The following is a 19079-nucleotide window of genomic DNA, read 5'->3' on the forward strand; positions in this document are numbered from 1 at the left end:
TATACCTGAAACTAATACAGTATAGTAAATCAACTATACTTCAATAATAAACAAACACCTGGATTCAGATTCCAACTCTGAACCCCTAGCTGTGTGACCCTGGGCAACCTGACCCTGATTCCTCATCAATAAATTGAGGATACCTCCTGGGGATGTTTTGAGAATAAAATGAGATGATATCTGTGAAATGCTCAGCCAATGACTGTCACTTGGGATGTGTTCTGTGAACCCCATCTTTTAGGTGTCATTATCGCTATTACAGTGGCTGTCAGAACTGGTGATTCTCAGTCTTGTTCCACATGGGACTCACCTGGGAAGCTTTAAAAACAAACAGACAATGTTTGAACCTTGTTCCAGACTGAATAAATCTGAATCTTTGTTCATTGGTATCTTAAAAATTCCTTCCGGTAACTCTTATGGGTACCAGGTAAGAACCAGTGCTCTAAGCTCCTGAAAGCAGGGCCTTGGCCTTCTCTTATCTTCCCCTTATGAGGCTGGCCAGCACTGCGCACAGTGGACACTCTACAGGAGCAGCTGTCCCCTTGGCCACGCTCTAGCCTGGGGGCCGCAGTTAATTCCCCCTTCCTTTCCCAGCTTGGAGGCACATGCCTTACCTTGGAGGTGTTTCTCCACCACAGTGAGCTGCCTTGGCCTGAGCTGGCGGTGCTGGAGTCAGCCTCATGCCCTCCACCGAGGGCAGAGGGTCAGGCCTACTGGGTGATGTTCCTCGTCCTGCACTCGATGCAGCCTCCTGCCCAGTGGGAGCCTCACTGACCCTTTCAGACACCACAGACAGTTCCAGGCCAATCCCGGGGTTCTCGCTGGATGCTCTAGGAGCTTGGACTTCCACCTCTGGGCGCACCTGAGTTGGGCCAGAAATTCCGTCTCTCTGCTCTGATGGGGCCTCTGCCTGGGTAGGAAGGTCAGATCCTGTCCCTTCTGGCAGGTCCGCCTTCTGGCTCTCTATAGGAAAATAAGCAGGATAACTCTCTCATTTGGAGGAAACTTTCCAAAGAATATGTAGCAGGCCATTCAGTGCACCATGTTTATAACTCTAGGCTGACTGGAAATAACCCGAGTGACCATCAAGATGGAGCTGTTTGACTAAACCAGGGCCACTCAGGCATAAAAAAGGAGAAACGACTATCTCCATATGCGGCTATGGAGCAATCTCAGGTTATACAGATGGAGAAAACAAAGTGGAGAAGTGTGTGATGTGTTTCTGTTTGTCTAAAGGGAGGCTGTGTGTGAGTGTGAGCACACACATACATGTATATAACCACTTACAATGTGGTCTGAAGAGATTTGACCTTAAAGGAAAGATAAGACAGTTTTTTTTTTAATGGTTACAAATATGGGGGAGAAAATGAGATACAGGGAACATGCATAGAAGCTAGACTTAGTATAGCTTGTTTTATCAATTCAGCTTTGGAAGCATGTAAATATTATGCAAAAAGTATAAAAGAAAATTAAACCTTAAAAATGCATAAAAATTTAAATCCAAGTGAAATAAGCACAGCAATACAGAGTGGGATAAACATTAAAAAAAAAAAAACTTCAAGAAAAGAGAAAGAAGACATTTCAGCAGTTTTTCAGTAATCACATTTGTTATGGTGGTGGTATCTTTAACCCTGAAACTGTTGGGTGTGCATGTGGGATAAAGCAGATGGGGCCCTACTCACCTTCCCAAGGGCCCCTGAGCTCAGCTTGTACACCTCTGGTGCTCAGCGTGTGCTTTGGTTTTGCTTCTTTCTCTTCCACTCGCTCTTTGTTCTAAAAGAATGACCATAAAACCTATCACTGTCATCACTGAGGCCACAAACATTTTGTTGAGTACCTACCTTGGGCTTGAAATAGAAACACTTAGGTTATTTCATGTAGTCTCGCAGTAATACTAGAGGGTACGAATTACTATTGTTACTTTAGAGATAAGGACACTGAGGTTTTCCCAAGGTCACCAAGTCCTTTCAAATGGGTTACTGTATTGCAGGTAAGGGGCAGACCTAGTCCCCGATCTAAATAGACCAGACCTCAAAATACTAGATCAGGCTTGGAAAATAAATTTGAGTCAATTTAGATTAGTCAGTTATGACTATTCCAGTGTTGGCTTGGGTTGGATACTGAATCCATGTTAGTAATGGGAGTGTCACTGTTAATGAATACCTGCCTGGGAGCCAGGTAGGTGGATTCTATGGTTCTGTCTATATAGAACAGGACCCTTGAGCTAAACTTGATGGATTTAAACCCGGTTTGACCATTTGATAAGATCCTTAACTTCTCTGCCTCTCACTTTTCTAGTCTGTGAAATGGGGAGAATAATATCTAATCACAGAGCAGTGGGAAGATTGAGGGAGTTTATTTGTAGAATTTCTTGAGGAGTTCTCCCAACACAAGGTGATTAGCTCTGGTGATTTTATCCTGTCTGAACAGATGAGTGGATTGTGTATGATGCTCAGAGCCTACCCACAGAGGCTCTCAGCAATTCTTCCTTAACTGAACGGTCCACACCAGACCAGTGCATGCGCTGTGCTCCTGAAATCATCCAGAGCACTCAGTATTTCTGAGTGCAAATATTTCTAGGTGCCCTGACCCTTGTTGGGTCCCCCTGGTACTTCTGAGTCTTTGACTTCATAGAACAGGACGCTTGAGCCAGACTGGTTGGGTTTAAACCCCATCTAGAGTATGGCCCCTAAGATTCCTCCTGGCACTTGTCACAGACCCAAGTCTGGTCTAAGCCTAGAGACTGAAGGCCCTTTCTCCTATCTTGGCCAGAGAGGCCTCAACTGGGAGCCCAGAGTCCAAAAAGAACTAGAGTTTTATTTGGCTTGCACAGCATTTTACATCAAAATTCTAAGCTGCCTTTTGGGCTTAGAGAATTGTTCTACATTTTGATTGTGGTGGTGCTTATTAGTGTATATACATTTGTTAAACTGTGTACTTAAGATGTACATATTCAGTTGTATATATACAGTTTATTGTATGGAAATTATATCTTAATAAAAATGATCAGAAAAAATTCTAGGTTCCCAGCTTCTCTTGAAAAAAAAAAAAAAAATCTGATGACCTGTCAACTCTAAGCCCAAATGGCAAAAATCACCTGGAGCAATTCCCTCAAACTGGGTCACCACAGTCCTCACCTCTCTTGCATGTCTCCCTGACACTAAGGGTGAAGGTTAGGTTTGTTACTGACTTAGGTTCAGCTGCCTGTTGTTCAAAAATCAATACTTGAGAGAGGCAAGTGTTGGTAGAAAGTTGCTTTCAATCAGAATGCCAGCAATCTGGGGAGATGGTAGACTCTGTTCCCCCAAAAACCACCTTCAAAGAATCTGCTCAGCCATGAAAGCTTTTAAAAGGGAAGAAAAAAGTAACCTCAGTTAATCACTGAGATAAGGAGTCAGAATCATCCTCATCCCCCGCTGTATGCAGGCTTGTGGAGGCTATCTTGTTCATGGTTTGTTCACAGTTAGTTACATTGTGAGATTACTAAAGAAGAAACTAAGGAAGAGATCTGGTCATCTGTTAATTACTTACTCTTCATTTCTAGTTCTTTGATCTACAGAAAGAACCAACATGTTAGGCAAGGGATTGTATGATTAAAAGATCTGAACGGTGTGTTTGGGCCAGAGATGAGTAGAGCATGGAGGTGCCTGGTTTAAGTTTGGTGACAAGATAAAAGGGTGCTCCTACAGAGAGCTCTTTCTTGCCAAATGTTGCTTACAAATCCCCACTTGTCAAAACATCATTCCATTTCTATGGAATTACGGGGAAAAACCCATCTCCTGTAACTCTTTCATGCTGACACAGGGTGCCATATTCCATTTCTATGGGATTAGGGGTCTGTCTGACTTCTGTAAATTCTTCATGCTGACATAGGACACTATATTTTCAGAGTGAAGATGTTGACATGAATCTGTACCATCTCTGCTGACAATTTTAATTGCCTGCTTACATATATGGTCAGAGCAAGCTACAATTATTCAAATACTCACAAAGTTATAGATTATTATGAGCAGCAGTGATAATCCCATTCTCTTGAGGCCAGTTCTTGAAATTGCCCTAGCCATAAATTCAGTACTGCTCAGGATGGAGCAGTTTGCGGCATGGCTGCAGTCTGGTCAATATGCAGCTGGCCTTTTCCCTCTGGTGGCAGTTTAGTATCTGTGAAACAACTTAGGAATGTGCATCAGACCTGGGTCTGTGACTCTAGTGTTCTAATCATTAGCTGCTTGAGCCTGCTCTTTTGTGACTCTGCGAGGCCTGGAAGACTTCAGCTTTTTTACAAACAAAAGGTAGGGGGTGTGGAGGGGCCTTTGTACTTGGGGCTGCTTCCAGTTTGGTTCCACTGATTTTCCTACCCTGTGACCACTTCTCTCGGCCTTGTTTATGTCTTTGTGATTCCAGGACAGCAAGTTTTGCCCTCTTTATGGTAACAACATAATACATGGGAACACTTAATAAGGTTGGCTGTTGTCATCATGATTATCACCAGCATCATCGTGACCTGGATCCCCTGCTCTATGGAGATCTCTCCCTGGGTCTCTTCCTACAGACTCTGTCCTGCCACCCCAGTAGTTGGGGAACTGGAAGCATTATCATGGCTGCCTCCTGCTTCACCTACCAGTGGAGAAAGATTCAAACAGACTGATTCAAACAGATTGTCCTTTGGCAGACCTTGTGGGGTTCAGACTATCTTCTCCCTCCCCCTGTGTTTGGTAGAGGGAGGTGCATGCACACACACACACACACACACACACACACACACACACGCAGGCAGGGCAGGATTTTGACTTCAAGGCTCAATCTTTTGGTCCCAGCCTTGTTTTGATGTATTCAGAAGGAGGATAAACCCCAAACACCTGGGCACCTTGAGGGCTGATGCATTCTGAGCAGTTTGACTGCGCTTCTGTGCACCCTGACTGAGCCTGACTCCCTCCATGAGAGAGTATACAGCTTCCAGTAATAATCTGATCCATTGCTACAACCAAATGAAGTGTCACTGGGCAATCCAGACCTGAGGAGAAGCTTCATGAAGTCCTGGCAGCCAGAACTAGCACTGAATTCAATTCCACAAATTGCAATGCCCATACTCTCCTAGGAAATAGAAAAGGATCTCCAGAAAGTCTCCACAATGCACTGTTTTACACAGTGCGTGTAAAAGCTGGGGCTCAGTCTCAGCTATTTAATGGCCCCTTTTCTGACACCCTCTGTGAGAAAGCCCTGCCAGCACACAGAAGGAAGCAGAGGCCTCTCACGGGGGTAAGGTAAGGAGCTGACAGCCTAACAGGGAGACTAGATCAGCCCTGTAGATAGCTACTGACATGTATATTAAATACAAAGACCAGAAGAGAGATCAATCGTGTTCCAGATCAATCGCAGGCAAGAACAGTGGCAAGAAAATAGAAAGTTCCGTGACTTTGCCTTATCCAGAAATGCCTAAATATCTGCAACATGTGTGACAGCTAACTTCACTTATATATGAAGAATTCTTAAAAATCAAGAAAAAGGCAAAAAAAGAAATGGAAAAGAGGGAAAATGTATGAATTTTTTAAAAAAAGAGTTTACTTTAAAAAGATATAACCAACTGCCTTATTTGGATTTTAACTCAAATAAACAAATTTTAAAAGTAAACAAATAAAACATTAGCTGATCAGGGACATTTGAACACTGGTTGGTAACATCAAATTACTGTTTACCTTTAGATGTGAAGGGTATCATGATAATGTTTTTTAAAAGACCCCTTAGGTTTTAGATATATTAGCTGAGTTGCTTATGGAAGAAATGATCCAATGTCTCAGATATTCCTTAAAATAATCTGGAAAGAGGGAAGTGGGTGGGAAAGAGCCTCTATTTGTGGGCTGACAAGGTTCATTATACTAATCTATTTTTATTCATTTGACATTTTTTATATTAAAAAAATGTCTTTTAAAGAAACATGCATAATAAGATGTTTTCATTTGCCAGACAATGAATGAAAAACTGGATAAAATGCTTTGTTAGCAAAAATAGGAATGCAACAATCATTCCCATATGTTACTTAATTAGAATAACTTCTTTGAAGGTTGGTTTGGCATTATTTATTGTATAAATTTACCCATTGGCTTAGCATTGTCACTTCTAGGAGTGTGTCATATAGATAAACTCACAATTCCATGGATAGTCACTGCATCATTATTTATAAAAGCTAAAAATGAGAAATAATGTACATAATGATATGGGACTGATTAATAAATTAAGACACATTCTCAAAAATAGAACTCTCTGTAACTTGAAAAACAAAAACAAGAACACTTTCTAGTTATAAATATGAAACAATGCCCAAACTAATGCCCAAAAAACTTTAAAAATAATCAAGCCCAGTACAATGTGAATAATATTTTAGTTAAAACAAAGAGGGTGGTGTGTATACCAGTGGGCTTATAGATTAACAGTCTCTGTCAGGAAGGTTTCACAGGAAATAGGCTCCTATGATTGTTGGGAGAGGAGGGTTGTCCTGGGGACTGGGGGATAAGTAGGAGGGAGAATGATTTTTGCCATGTGCATAAATTATATTTCTTTTTTTTTTAAAGCTGAGGTTGGTTATCAGAGTCAAGAGCAGAAGGTCCTATTTTCCCTACAGGCTCGACTCTCAGGGGAGGTGCAGAAAGCAGAGAGCTGCGTGGGAGGGGCCCACTGTGGAGAAGCTGCAGGGCAAGAGGGAAAGGGGTCTGCAAAGCACTTCTGGCCTGACTGGGGGCGGGGAGGAAGGCAAAGTCCTGCAGCCTTGCTCCGGAAAGCCTCAGTCACTGATAGAGTCAAGCTCAGATTCCGTGAGGGGGAAGCTGCAAAGATCTGAAAGGGTAGCTCCAGGCCAACATCTGCGAGTTGCTAGGTGGCTGACCCTTAGCTGTTCCCAAACAGAGTTTTGCCTCTACACACCTCACACACATGCACACACAAACACCCCACACCCCAGCCAAGCGTCCTTTAGCCAGTGGATCTGATTATGCAACCCTTGGGAACAGCCACTCTCAGAAATGCCACACTCCACCCCCAGGCTCTGGCTCTGGCCTGTGTCCCCCGTAGGTCACTGTCAACACTCATCTCCCCACAGGCAGCTGCATACTCTGCCCACTCAGGGACACAGCACAAGGTTGGGGACAGGAAGGGGGGGATCTGGGTTTCCAAAGGAGGGGCTCTGTCAGGGTAAACTGAGTGCTTCCCACCTCTCGCCCACCCCAGGTGTAAGGAGAGAAGTCCCTGGGATGTCAGAGAAGTGTAACTGCCCTCCTCTCCCTAGTGGCTCATTTGTCCCCCACTTCTAGGTGCCCTGCACTGCCCAGGGCCCCACAGTCTTCGCCAGGGCACAAGGGAGAAACCCAACTGTCCTGCTCTGTCTGGAAATCCACCTATGGCCTTTAAGCTTCCACCTCTCCTTTTTCCCATCAACAAGTCATGCAGCAGACACTAGGGGAGAAAACAGTCCTCCCGCTCTCCGAAGACTAGCTTCCTATCTGGGCAACCCACCAGGCCCCTGAGCCTCCCTTCCAGCCAGAAAGGCACTGGGGCACAGAAGCAGGAACCAACCTCCTCAGGGACGTCGGCCAGGCTTCCCTTCCTCCAGGGGACACTCCCTTGCATGATGAAATCCACCACCTTCGAGTTCTGGAGCACGGCCCCCACCAAGGCAATGGCCTTGTCCACAGCCATCACCATCCGGAAGAGGGCTTCAAGCCTGGCGCCCTGCTGGGCGGCATCCTGCCTCCCGGCCCGCACCAGCTCCAGGACCTCCGGCCACCCAGCCTGAGCATCAGACGGTGGGGAGCTGTCGGCTCCAGCCGGGCCCAGACCGCGGGAGGCCTCTAGCCGGTGCAGGCCTTGCTCCAGGTGGCCCATGCCTTGGTACACACACTGCAGTTTCTCCGTCACGTCTTCTTGGAAATGTAACAGTTTGTCAACCTTCTCATTCAGCATGTTGAGCTTTTTGTCCATGGTGGTTAAGCAGGCCTTGCCCAGCGCCGGCAGCCCCTGGGGCCCCAAACTCTCCTTAGGGGCTCCTGACATCCTGAGGAAGACTCTCCAAGGGTGAAGATTCAGAAGAGCCACAGACCTCTGGCTTTCACTTGGGCAGTGCTGTCTGGAAGTTCATTGTTCTTTAGCTAGGGACTGCCTGGGTTGTTCAGGGAGACCAGAGGACCAGGCTTTCTACGAGCCGTTGCCTTTGCTTATCTCCCACTCTGCCGTGGCCATGAGTGACAGGCTGGGCTTGGCCCAGGCCCTTCTCCTCGGGGCCCCTTTGACATCATGGCAGCATTTAACATTCCTCTCTGAGAGGCTGCTGATGGGCAAATATTTTAAGAATCTGCCCAGGACAGGCAGGCGTTCATGTAGCTGAAACTAAAGGTTAGAAGAAAAGAAATCCTTTAGGTAATGTCCCCAAAGCTGGCCTCTATAAGGAACACCAGAGCAGAGTAAGGACCTAAGAGATCCAAAGCACTGAGGAGTACATTGCTCCCACCCAAACCACATACACACCCAATTCACAATAAGAAGCAAGACCAAAATAGGAAGAAATGTGAGGCCATTCAACAGAGTTCTGATCTTTGCTATGATGAAAAAATTTGATTCTTTAGCAAATTAAAAACAAAATTTTGTTGCCCCTACTTTGCTGATACCGCAAAGGTGTTTAGGCTGCTGTAGAGGTGGGTGTGCATGTCCCTCCCCACATGGGGCCCCCAGTCACGAATCACTTGAAACTAAAAATAGAAGTGAGGGGCTAGCGAGGGCCTAGGTTACTCCCCAAGCGTCATCCTGCAGGCCATGTTCCTTGCAGAGCCCTCTGGGGACCATTTGCCAGCCACCCCTTTCTCCCGCAAGGATGACTGCACAGGCATCAGGCATCCGGTCTGTAAACTGAAAGACTGAAAGAGACACAGTAGGGCCTTAGAGAGCAAGGGGACCCATGTTTCCTGTGGTTTCCAAATGTTTTAGCATCAGAAACCCTTGGTTCAAATGAAACTTTGACAGAAATATCAATAATACAGCAGACAAAAGGACGCGCTCAAGCTAACACTAAGGTGGGGTGCAAGGGGGCACCACAGTGCCTGAGGCTGCCATGAAGCAGTCCACAGGCACCACTTGCCTCCAGGTCCTCATAGAGAGAAAGCAGGGCCAGAGAGGGACTCTGTCCAAGGTGGCCCTGGGCATACAACCTCCTGAGGACAGCATATCTCTGGTGAAGGCCGGCAGCAGGGAGGCTGAGTGTTAGCATCCCCTTAAACCCCCTCCTTCTGAATGAAAGCAATTACAAGAATAAATTCGACCTGGAACTCTGACATCTAAAAGCACCTTGGGATCATTTAGCTGTCTGAAGCTGCAAGTGAGTGGTAAACGCAGTGTGCAGCCTGACCACAAACCCCTTGCCACACTCCTCTGTCAGGACAACTGCCCTTAGCAGCCCATATAGAAATCCAGACCCGTTTCTGGGAGCACAGACCAGGTGTCATTGGTGGAATGGCCCAGAACATGCTCCAAAGAGCACTGGTCTGTTACATTTACTGTGATTTAAAACACACAGATAGACTGTCCTTGGAAAAAGAAATTTGGGACACACTGGGCACACTGCCGGGGCCTCACTCTGTACCTCAGCAGCAGTCATCTGCCACAGAAAGAAATCAGCGTCCTACCAGGGACTCGCTCCTTCCCCGTACTTCCTGCTGAACACTTCCCTGTGGAACTGTGGTTCCCTGGACCCAACCTTGGGAAATGTCTGCCTAGAGAAAGCTCTGGAAGTCTAACACTCAGCACAATGTCCTTCAGTAGGTCCTGATAATCTTTGTGAAAGAAAGTCCCCATAGTCTAAAGAGACTGATGCCGCCTCTGGGAGACCGTTCCTGCCAATGCTTGGCACAGGCTGCTTCACTATGACCGCTGCTCTAGAGGTCTCAGAGCAGCCTGCCTCCAGGCAAGTCCTAGGTTAATAAAGTCTGGAAAGATATTCTGAAAGTCTAGATGAGCACAATGGTCACAAGTAAGTGTCCCAGACATCTATTTATATCAAAAGCTAATTATTTGCGTTGCAAAAGGATTTGCCCCTGGTCTCCCTTAAGCGACAAGTAATTACAAGTCAGCGGGTTTATGGTGAATGTTTGCTGTGTCATCCACTCTTCCAGAACTACTTTGAAGGCCCTTGAGCCCAGAACAGCACCCCTTTGGCTTGCCATGATCCCCAGCACACCAACATGCCTGGGATGTAGGTATTCAAGGCAACTATATAGAAGGAATGAACTAAGCAGGCTCCAATAGGAGCAGGGGGCTGGGCTGATCCCTGGGAGAAAGTGGAAGGAGGAGGCTGCAGCTGGGGTTTCCCAGAACAAACAAATGAGCAGAGGGCAAGAAGCCCTCACAATTCCCAGAAGTAAACTCTAGGACCCTCTGGGAGAAAGCTCAGAATATGCCGACAGGACAAGTCCTTAGGCCTCCTTGATGAACAGGACCAACTGTGAAGCCCTTTCACTTCTCAGCCTCCAGAAGAAATGAGTTTATGAGCACATCGGTTTTCTGAGGGCTGGTGCATGGCTTCTCTCTAGCTCCCTGAGTTAAAGGGCACGGCAAGAGCCACAGAAAATTCTTTTGGGACAATGGTGCCTGCCCAGAGGACAGGAGAGGCATTCCACCCACCAAGCCAAGAGAACGCAGGCCAGAGAAGAGGCAACCAAGCTGGATGGTCCCAGAGTAGCAAGTGCAGTGACACCTCATCTCTCCTGGGTGATGACTGGCAGCCAATCCACTTCCAGCAAGGCACAGGGAGACCTCTCTTTGCAGGAGGCTGTGGTCAGCATGCACGGAACCCCAAGAGTCTTCCAATGTCTTTATGGTGATAGCCAGCTTTTCCTGAAGAACCTTAGAGAAGCTTGTGGACCCTGAGATCCCAGTTGGAGGAAGAGGGGAGCAGAAACTCAAGGCTGAGGAGTCCATTCAAAGCCGTGACTCTTCTCCTGCCTCCCCTTCCCTGCAGATCACAGATCTGTTTCTGAAGAGCTGCAATGGTCCACAATACAACAGTGCTCTGCTCTGAGGATCATCTGATCCTCAACAGAGCCAAGGGATCACCAGGTATTCAGAGAAAGCTCCCAAGATAAAAAGGGGAGCCCAAAACAAATGAACAGAAATATATTGTGGCAGAAACAGGGAAAAAAGAAACAAGAAAGTTTCAAAAAAGGCTCTCATTAGTAACCACAGAAAAGTGTGAAAGACTCTTCTTTCCATTAAAAAAGAGGAGGGTACCGTGGAAAAAGAACAAGCATGGAATAAAAGAGAGGTCTTGGGAATTACAAATACGAATGTTAACATTTAAAAATCCAATACAGGGATAGGAAGATATTATCTTATCTGGAATAAGATACTATTCCAGAAAACAGAACTGAAAGCAGAAGACGTGTATATTAGGAGAAAAAAGAAAGAGAGACAGTGGATTAAGCTGGTCCTACATCTAATTAACTGGAGTTCAGGTGGAGAAAGGAAAGAAAGCGGAAAGGAATTTATTAAATACTACAGACATTTTGAAATATAATACAGTTAAAGACATGTAAATGGTTACGAATATGGGGCCTAGGGTCAGATGACCAGGATTTAACTCCTGCCTCTGCCCGTTATTAGGCAGAGTCATGGACCAGTTTATTTAACCTCTCTCAGTCTGTACTTCCTGGAGTGTAACATAATAACAGCGCACAGGCTTCATGGAGTTGTCAGGAGGGTCACTTGAGAATGCTTGTGAGGCGCCTGGAACAAAGCTTGGCACACAGCGAGTGCTCAGATGTTAGCCATCAGTATGATGCCAGCCACGGGGCAAAAGGGGAACAGAAGGAATCAGAGTCTCCAAGAAAATCAGAGTCCAGGAAAGAATGAAATCAAAATACACGATTACAGGGAGACTGGCGTGGAGCTCTGTGATGACCTAGAGGGGTGGGATGGCAGCAGGGGAGGGAGGCTAAAGAGGGAAGGGTTATATATATAATAACTGATTTGCATTGTTGTACAGCAGAAATCAACACAGCATTGTAAAGCAATATCTTCCAACTAAAAAATTAAAAAAAAATTTTTTTAAGTACCTGATTGAATTTTCAATGAATAATATTTATATAGGAGCCTGGATAGCTCAGTTGGTAAAGCATCAGACTTTTGGACTTCCCTGGTAGCTCAGCTGGTAAAGAATCTTCCTGCAATGCAGGAGACCCCTGTTGGATTCCTGAGCCGGGAAGATCCCCTATAAAAGAGAATGGCAATTCTCTCCAGTATTTTTGGGTTTCTCTAGTGGCTCAGATAGTAAAGAATCTGCCTGCAATGTGGGAGACCTGGGTTCAGCTCCTGGCTTGGGAAGATCCCCTGGAGAGAGCATGACAACCCACTGCAGTATTCTTGCCTGGAGAATCCCCATGGACAGAGGAGCCTGGCGGGCTACAGTCCATGGGATCACAAAGAGTCAGACAGTGGCTAAGCAAAGCACACACATTTTAATGTTACATTATATATATATTATATTATGCCATAATAAAGTAAATATTGTATTAAGTTAAAGCAGTGATATATAATATTATAAGAGTTGTAAAGGGAAAATGGAGAGAGCTAAATCTTTATTTCTCTTAAAAGGAAATCCATAAATAATGAACAAAATTGATGAGGAGAGAATTGGAGGCAAACACCAGAAAGAACTGCTCAAAGACGTCATTGTGTTTGCTGCTGGGAAGCAGGATGGGAAGCAGGTTTTGCGGAGCTCACAGGTGCAACATCTGGGGGAGCCCAATGTGCGGTAGAATTTGCGTGTTTGTGGACTCATAACAAGTGTGGCGGCACAAGGCAGTGAAGGGTCTGGTCCTAACAAAATCAAATATGACAAATTTCTGAGAGATGGAGGCCACATATCTTGAGGAAAGGTGTGCTTACCTAGTTGGGTAGGCAAGTACACCTAAGTGCCCGTAAGGGCCAGCTGGAACTTAACCTCTGTGAACACAGTGTTCCTCATTTGTAAAAGGGGCTCATAATAGTGCAATAGCCTCAGAGCTATTTGAATATTCAGATAAGCAAAACACTCAGCACAGCACTTGGCACACAGTAAGTACATGAAAACAGTAGAGACTGGGACTCACCACCCCTCACCACGCCCATCCCACCCCAGATGGACAGCCCACGAGCACAGCAGTCTACTCAGTCACCTCATTGTGGGGTAGGGGCAGGGGACAAGGGTGTGTCTTCCCAAACCTAAATCAGCTCCCCCAGCCACCTGACCTCCCCCAGGCCACCACCCCGCATGCACGGCTCGTGATGTGCAACCAGAAAGTGCAAACATGTCCTCCACGAAGCTGCACTTACTCCCGAAAGGAAACCAGAGATGAAACAGAACCTCAGAAAGTCTCACGGGGTTCAACGTGGACAACTTCAGGGTTAGCTGCCCCTTGGCCTTATCTGCCCACTGCATCAGGAAAGGCCTGCGCTGACCACCCCCAGGCTGTACTCATCAACCAAAAGTTTCTGCTGACGGAGTTTCTTGGTCCAAGAGGACTCAGATCTGGGCGACAATTGTCAGAGAGGCTCCCTTTGTCCTGTGAACCTAATAATTGTTACTTGGGTTCCTACTTCAAAGCAGACCGGCCTGCTTACCGCAAATATCTGGGTGTAATTCGACGCCCGCTGCTGGCCTCTGGCGCTGGGACTGCGAAGTGCTGGAGTGAGGCACAGAGTCCTGTCCTGCTGCTGCGGCCGTGCCAGCCCAGTGTTTACTCTGCTTGGAGATGCCTGACTGCCTGGAGCCCAGGGAACGAGGTGGGCTGGCCAGGATGGCTTCTCTAGAACTCGGGCTGCAGCGATAAGCCTGGCATTTCCGCTTATCTCTGAGCCTGCCCTGGGCCCCAGAGGCTTCACTTGGTTATCTGCTTCGCTGGGCGGTATCTGCCTTCCCCGGGGGCCTACTTCCTGCATCACTTAGCTGAGTGTCCAGTGTGGAACAAACACCGTGTGGTCCAACAACAGAAAAAAGAAGGGATTGAGTCCGCAGACAGAGCTGACCTGAGTTCAAAATCCAGAACCTGGGTGCAGGGGCCAGAGAAGAGCTAAGACTCCTTGCCTTCGGGCAGCCCTTCAGGACAGAGCAAGCCCTGGACAGCGATAGAGCAGGTTGCTTTCTTCTTGGGGGCTGCTTGCATCCAGGCTGGGAGGGATCAGTTATTGCCTCTTCAAGTAAAACTACTCAAGAAGCAATGAAGGTATCTGGAGCCTCAAAGACTGGGACATGCTGCAGTGAAGAGAAGGCCATGAGTGGGGGCTTCTGCTGAATGAGATGCCTGCTCCAACTCAGCTGTTACCCTCAGGGAGGCTCCTTGGACAGATCTTCCCAGAGTGCTCTGGGGGAGGCCAAACCCTCCACATGCCCTGGCATGCATCCACAGACAGACATACATATATGCACACATATCACTCCAGGGCCCAGTTCACCTGGCCTGACTGACAGCAATCAGAGTATGGGGTGCAGAGTTTTGATATTTAGTTTGCTTTCTTGAACCTGACCATGGGCAGATTCTGTACTAAGTACTTTAACTGCAAATGTCTTAATTTAGACTTTGCTACAAACCTATAGTGTGGGTTTCCCAGATGGTTCAGTGGTAAAGAATCCACCTGCCTATGCAGGAGACTCTGGAGACTTGGGTCTAATCCCTGATCTGGAAGAGCTCCTGGAGGAGGAAACCCACTCCATTATTCTTGTCTGGAAAATCCCATGGACAGAGGAACCTGGTGGGCTACAGTCCGCAGGGTGGCAGAGTCAGACGTGACTGAGGGACTGAGAAGGCATGCATAACCCTATAGGGTAGATTACTATTTATCACCCCATTTTACAGAGGGGGATCAATCTAAAGAACTTAAGGGGCTCACCCAAGGCCACACAGTCAGAAAACAGTGGAGCCAGAATTCCAACCCAGGTTGATGACTCACACCACTCTGCCACTTTCAGAGACAGGAGGAACTTCAGAGACTGTAAGGGTCAATCCTGTCATTTTGTAGATGGAGAGTCTGAGATCTGGAGAGGAGAAGGGACTCTTCAAAGGCCACTGAGTAAGTCAAAGACCGGACCAAATGACTACCCTCAGAGTGACCATGGAAATCTCCACCCTGCTTTCTGGATTTGAGCAGGGTGTGTGTATCATGAAATTGGCCTCTGCCCACAGGCTCATCCCTGACAGTTGGCTGAGGAGATGGGGTGGGGGGTGGGGGGAGTGGGCACAGGGTAGGGGCCCCTAGATATTATAATAGTTACTTATTATTTTGTAGAAAATCGTTTACTGCTTATCTCATCTGGCTACCCAGAAAGATACCAAAAGTCCTGCCAGGATGAATCCAGGAATTACACTTAGGCATAAAACCAGAGGCAAGTTGGGCGCTCTGAAGAAGCAGAGAGGGAAACAGCAGCTTAACGACAGGCCTGGGCCTCAGGGACCCTCCTTGCTAGCTCTCAGGTGGCTGGTGGGTTTGCTCCCAGAATCTCACTGTCTTCTACAGTCAGCATTTCTACCCCTGGTTGAAGCTTTTCATTTTCTCAATTCCTTTCTCACATGCCTAGTCAAAATTGTTCCCAGCCAAGCATGGTCAAATGGAATAAGCCTGAAACTATCAGAGAAGAAAAAAAAAAACACCCTCATAAATCAAATCCACACTACCAGCTATTCATTCATTCAACATGTCCAGAGCAACACTTCTTAGGAAATAATAAAAGGACTATTATTTATCAAGCATTTCTATGTGTCAGGCACTGTGCTATACTGTCACATAAATTACTTTTGCCCCCACAACAATTCTAAGAGAAAAACTATATCCCCATTTCACAGGTGAGTAAACTGAGGCTTGGGATGCAAAGTCACTTTCCAAAGTCTGTGTTCAGTTCAGTTCAGTTGCTCAGTCGTGTCCCACTCTTTGGGACGCTATGGACTGTAGCATGCCAGACTTCCAAGTCCATCACCAACTCCTGGAGCTTACTCAAACTCATGTCCATCGAGTCGGTGATGCCATCCAACCATCTCATCCTCTGTTGTCCCTTCTCCTCCTGCCTTCAATCTTTCTCAAAATCAGGGTCTTTTCCAGTAAGTCAGTTCTTCGCATCACGTGGCCAACTATTGGCATTTCAGCTTCAGCATCAGTCCTTCCAATGAATATTCAAGACTGATTTCCTTTAGGATGGACTGGTTGGATCTCCTTGCAGTCCAAGGGACTCTCAAGAGTCTTCTCCAACACCACACTTCAAAAGCATCAATTCTTTGGTGCTCAGCTTTCTTTATAGTTCAACTGTCACATCCATACACGACTATTAGAAAAACCATATCTTTGACTAGACAGACTTTTATTGTGTGTGTAAGACCCAGTACATCAATGCAGGCAGCCAAACTCCCGAGTCTGCTTACAGAAACATCTGCTTAGTTGAAACATCTTGTCTAGAACCCGATTTTCTCTAGGGGGCTGCATTTTCCAACTGCCAATTTAGAAACACAATTTTATTTGCAAGTTGGAACTGGGTCAATAAGTTTCATGCCAACATATTGTACTGCCAATCGGCTCATACTGGTAAGGCGTCCCCAGCTGCAAAGTGCTTTGACATGTGCTCACACTTACACTCATCTAAGTTGCATGGATTATGATTCTTATTTTCCTCAAGAAGAGACTGAGGGTCCCAGGGAGAGTCAGTGCGGAGCTGGCCATGGCCCCAGGGCCTGTGTTCCCTATAGTAGGTAGGGTTTCTGGCCATATACACACACACACCCCTACCCCTATCACACCTGGCTTGACAGGAATCAGAGAAAGAGTTGCAGGCTTTTTATTTTAGCTCCGAGCCTGACCATCGCAGACATTGTGCTGCTTAGCATTTTAACAGCAATATCTTATTTAAATCCTTTATTGTGCTGATACCTGTGAGCCGAGATCTCTGCTTGTGCCATGGGAAACTCAGAAAGTTGGGTGGGAGCAAGGATAACACACTGGAACAACAGAGAAGATGGGACAGCCACTAACTGCTGGGTGTGAAGGATGTGGGTGGGACAGGGCAAAATCGTGTGATGTACCAGTGTTTCCCGGCCTCCCGTATCTGATAAAAAAGAAGCCCACCGTCATCTGCTCCAATTCTCAGTCCTCAGTCTATCCCTACCCTCTGAGGAGAGCTTGGTCTCAGGACTTTTCCTGTCAAATCTAGAGAGCGGGTGGAATCTGAGGTCTGAAGGAGAGAATTTGGTGAGCTGGGTAGCAAAGCACCAAGAAGCGGAAGGAAAGAGGGGGCTTCAGACCGGGAGCAGGGTTTGGGGTTGGGGATCAGCAGACCTGAGGCAGCCCCATGATGCAAGCGAATGGGTGAGAGAAGGAAGGAGGGTTTGGAAAACTGTGTGCTGCTGCCTATGGAGGGTCACTGGGAATAGTAAGTAGGAACGGCAGAGTGGCCTGCCTTCCATGGGCCCAAGTCTCTGCAGAAACTTGCTTACTTGATGTCAACGAATTCAGAGTGTAAGTGGGAGGTAAAGAAATTGGAAACAAATTTTAGCAAAGTGAAAGGACTTCCTGGTGGAAACAGGACTTGAGCCGAGCCTTGAAGGATGGGTGAGATTCAGGCAGGCCAGGGAAAGGTGAGGGCATGGAGTGAACAGAGCTCCAGATAGAGTGACAGTGCAGATACTAGTCTTGGGCCAGGAGGTGTCAATGGAGGCCCAAATGATCCAGCAGGCAGGACTCTCTAAGAAAGTGAACCTGAAAGTCAAGCAGAGACATTTAGACCCAAAGGAGCAAGATAAAGGGGCAATAATCCTGTGGAATGTTTTTAGGTGGGAAATAACATGGTACAATCAGTGTCTACGACTGAACAGAGTGATTACCTAGAGGTAGGAGGGGCTGACTCAGAGGGGACACAGAGCCACTTCTGGGATGTTGGAGATGTTTTATACCCTGGGTGGTGGTTACCCTGGTTCATGTATATGTGCATACAGGTCCAAAAGGCTCTAAGATTTGTGTATTGTGCTGTATGCCTTACCAAGTTCTGTTAGTATGGAAAAAAGGGAGGAAGGTGGAACCAGTGGATCTGGTGGAATGTAAATGGATCGGGAGGGCACAGAATTGTCATCCACACAGAAACTAAAAGCAGCAAGTGTTTACCAGTTCTGGGATGTATGCTGTTGCCAACACACATTAGCGCTAAGGAAGTGGAGTGACATCTGAGAGAACAAGTCTTTGAAACTCCTTTCATAAATGCTGACTGATGCTCTGAGGCCCTCATTCCACTCCCACCCACCCCCCCACCCACCGCCATGCCTGCAACCAAAGCAGGACCCCTCCTCACCGTACAGGGCCAGACACTCTGAGGATCTATGGTGTTCCTCCCAGATCCAATAGGTGAAGGTTTCACCACAAAAGCAGGTTGCAAAACAGCCAAGTACAGACATTAGAATCCCATTTTTGTTTAAAATATACATATATGCCAATATGGCTAATTCTGCATCAGAGAATTGCAGATGGTCTTTCTTTTCTATATTTATATGATTATTCTAACTTTAAAGTGTATTATTTGTGTTATTTTTTTCTGTAATAGTCATGATTCATCTGGACCCACAGGAATTATTCTAGACAACAATATGCACGAGAGAGATTAATTGACCAAGAACAGACTCCCCCAGGAACCCAGCTGACAGAAAACAACATTTAATAACCTTATAGGGAGGTCAGACTTTGATTGCTTAGCCTTAAATGAACACAACAAATGTATATGTAACAGACTCAGGACTCCTCAGAAACAGTAAACCCCCAGGATAGAGAAAGGATTCCTCTTTGCACTTTGGTTTTTAAATAGATTTTTGCCCCCTTCTGACTTGGAAACAAACATTCCAGACTACACATGCAACTCATTAAACTATACAGTAGAATTAATTTGGGAATTTTTTTAGAGCAAAGTTGGCAAACATCTGCAAACAATCAACTACAGCATTCTCAAATGATCTGAGCCTTAAGTAGGACTAATCACAGCAATGTTTGAAAATAAAATAGTTTTGAAGTCTGAACTACACATGTAATTCCCCGATAGCTGCACAAAA

General features: G+C 46.3%; 1 protein-coding gene across 6 annotated transcripts in view; it reads right to left on the minus strand.

Annotated features, from left to right (window-relative positions):
• The window catches only part of MYLK3 (myosin light chain kinase 3), a 63934-nt gene that overhangs the window by 38602 nt on the left and 6253 nt on the right, over positions 1-19079 (minus strand). For 3 of the 6 annotated variants that reach the window (XR_011248550.1, XM_069549774.1, XM_069549772.1), the window contains exons 1-3: positions 7564-10473; positions 1683-1773; positions 615-963 (exon numbers count right to left, since the gene is read on the minus strand). Coding sequence is in view for 5 of the 6 variants with exons in the window: in XM_069549774.1 (XP_069405875.1) it covers positions 615-963; positions 1683-1773; positions 7564-8040 (917 nt within the window). In the remaining variant the exon portion in view is untranslated. Of the gene's footprint in view, positions 1-614; positions 964-1682; positions 1774-7563; positions 10474-13632; positions 14026-19079 lie in introns of those variants that run through there. The other 3 variants (XM_069549777.1, XM_069549776.1, XM_069549775.1) reach the window with 2 other exon arrangements.

This window comes from Ovis canadensis, chromosome 14, assembly GCF_042477335.2.
Source record: "Ovis canadensis isolate MfBH-ARS-UI-01 breed Bighorn chromosome 14, ARS-UI_OviCan_v2, whole genome shotgun sequence".
Taxonomy (NCBI): Eukaryota; Metazoa; Chordata; class Mammalia; order Artiodactyla; family Bovidae; genus Ovis; species Ovis canadensis.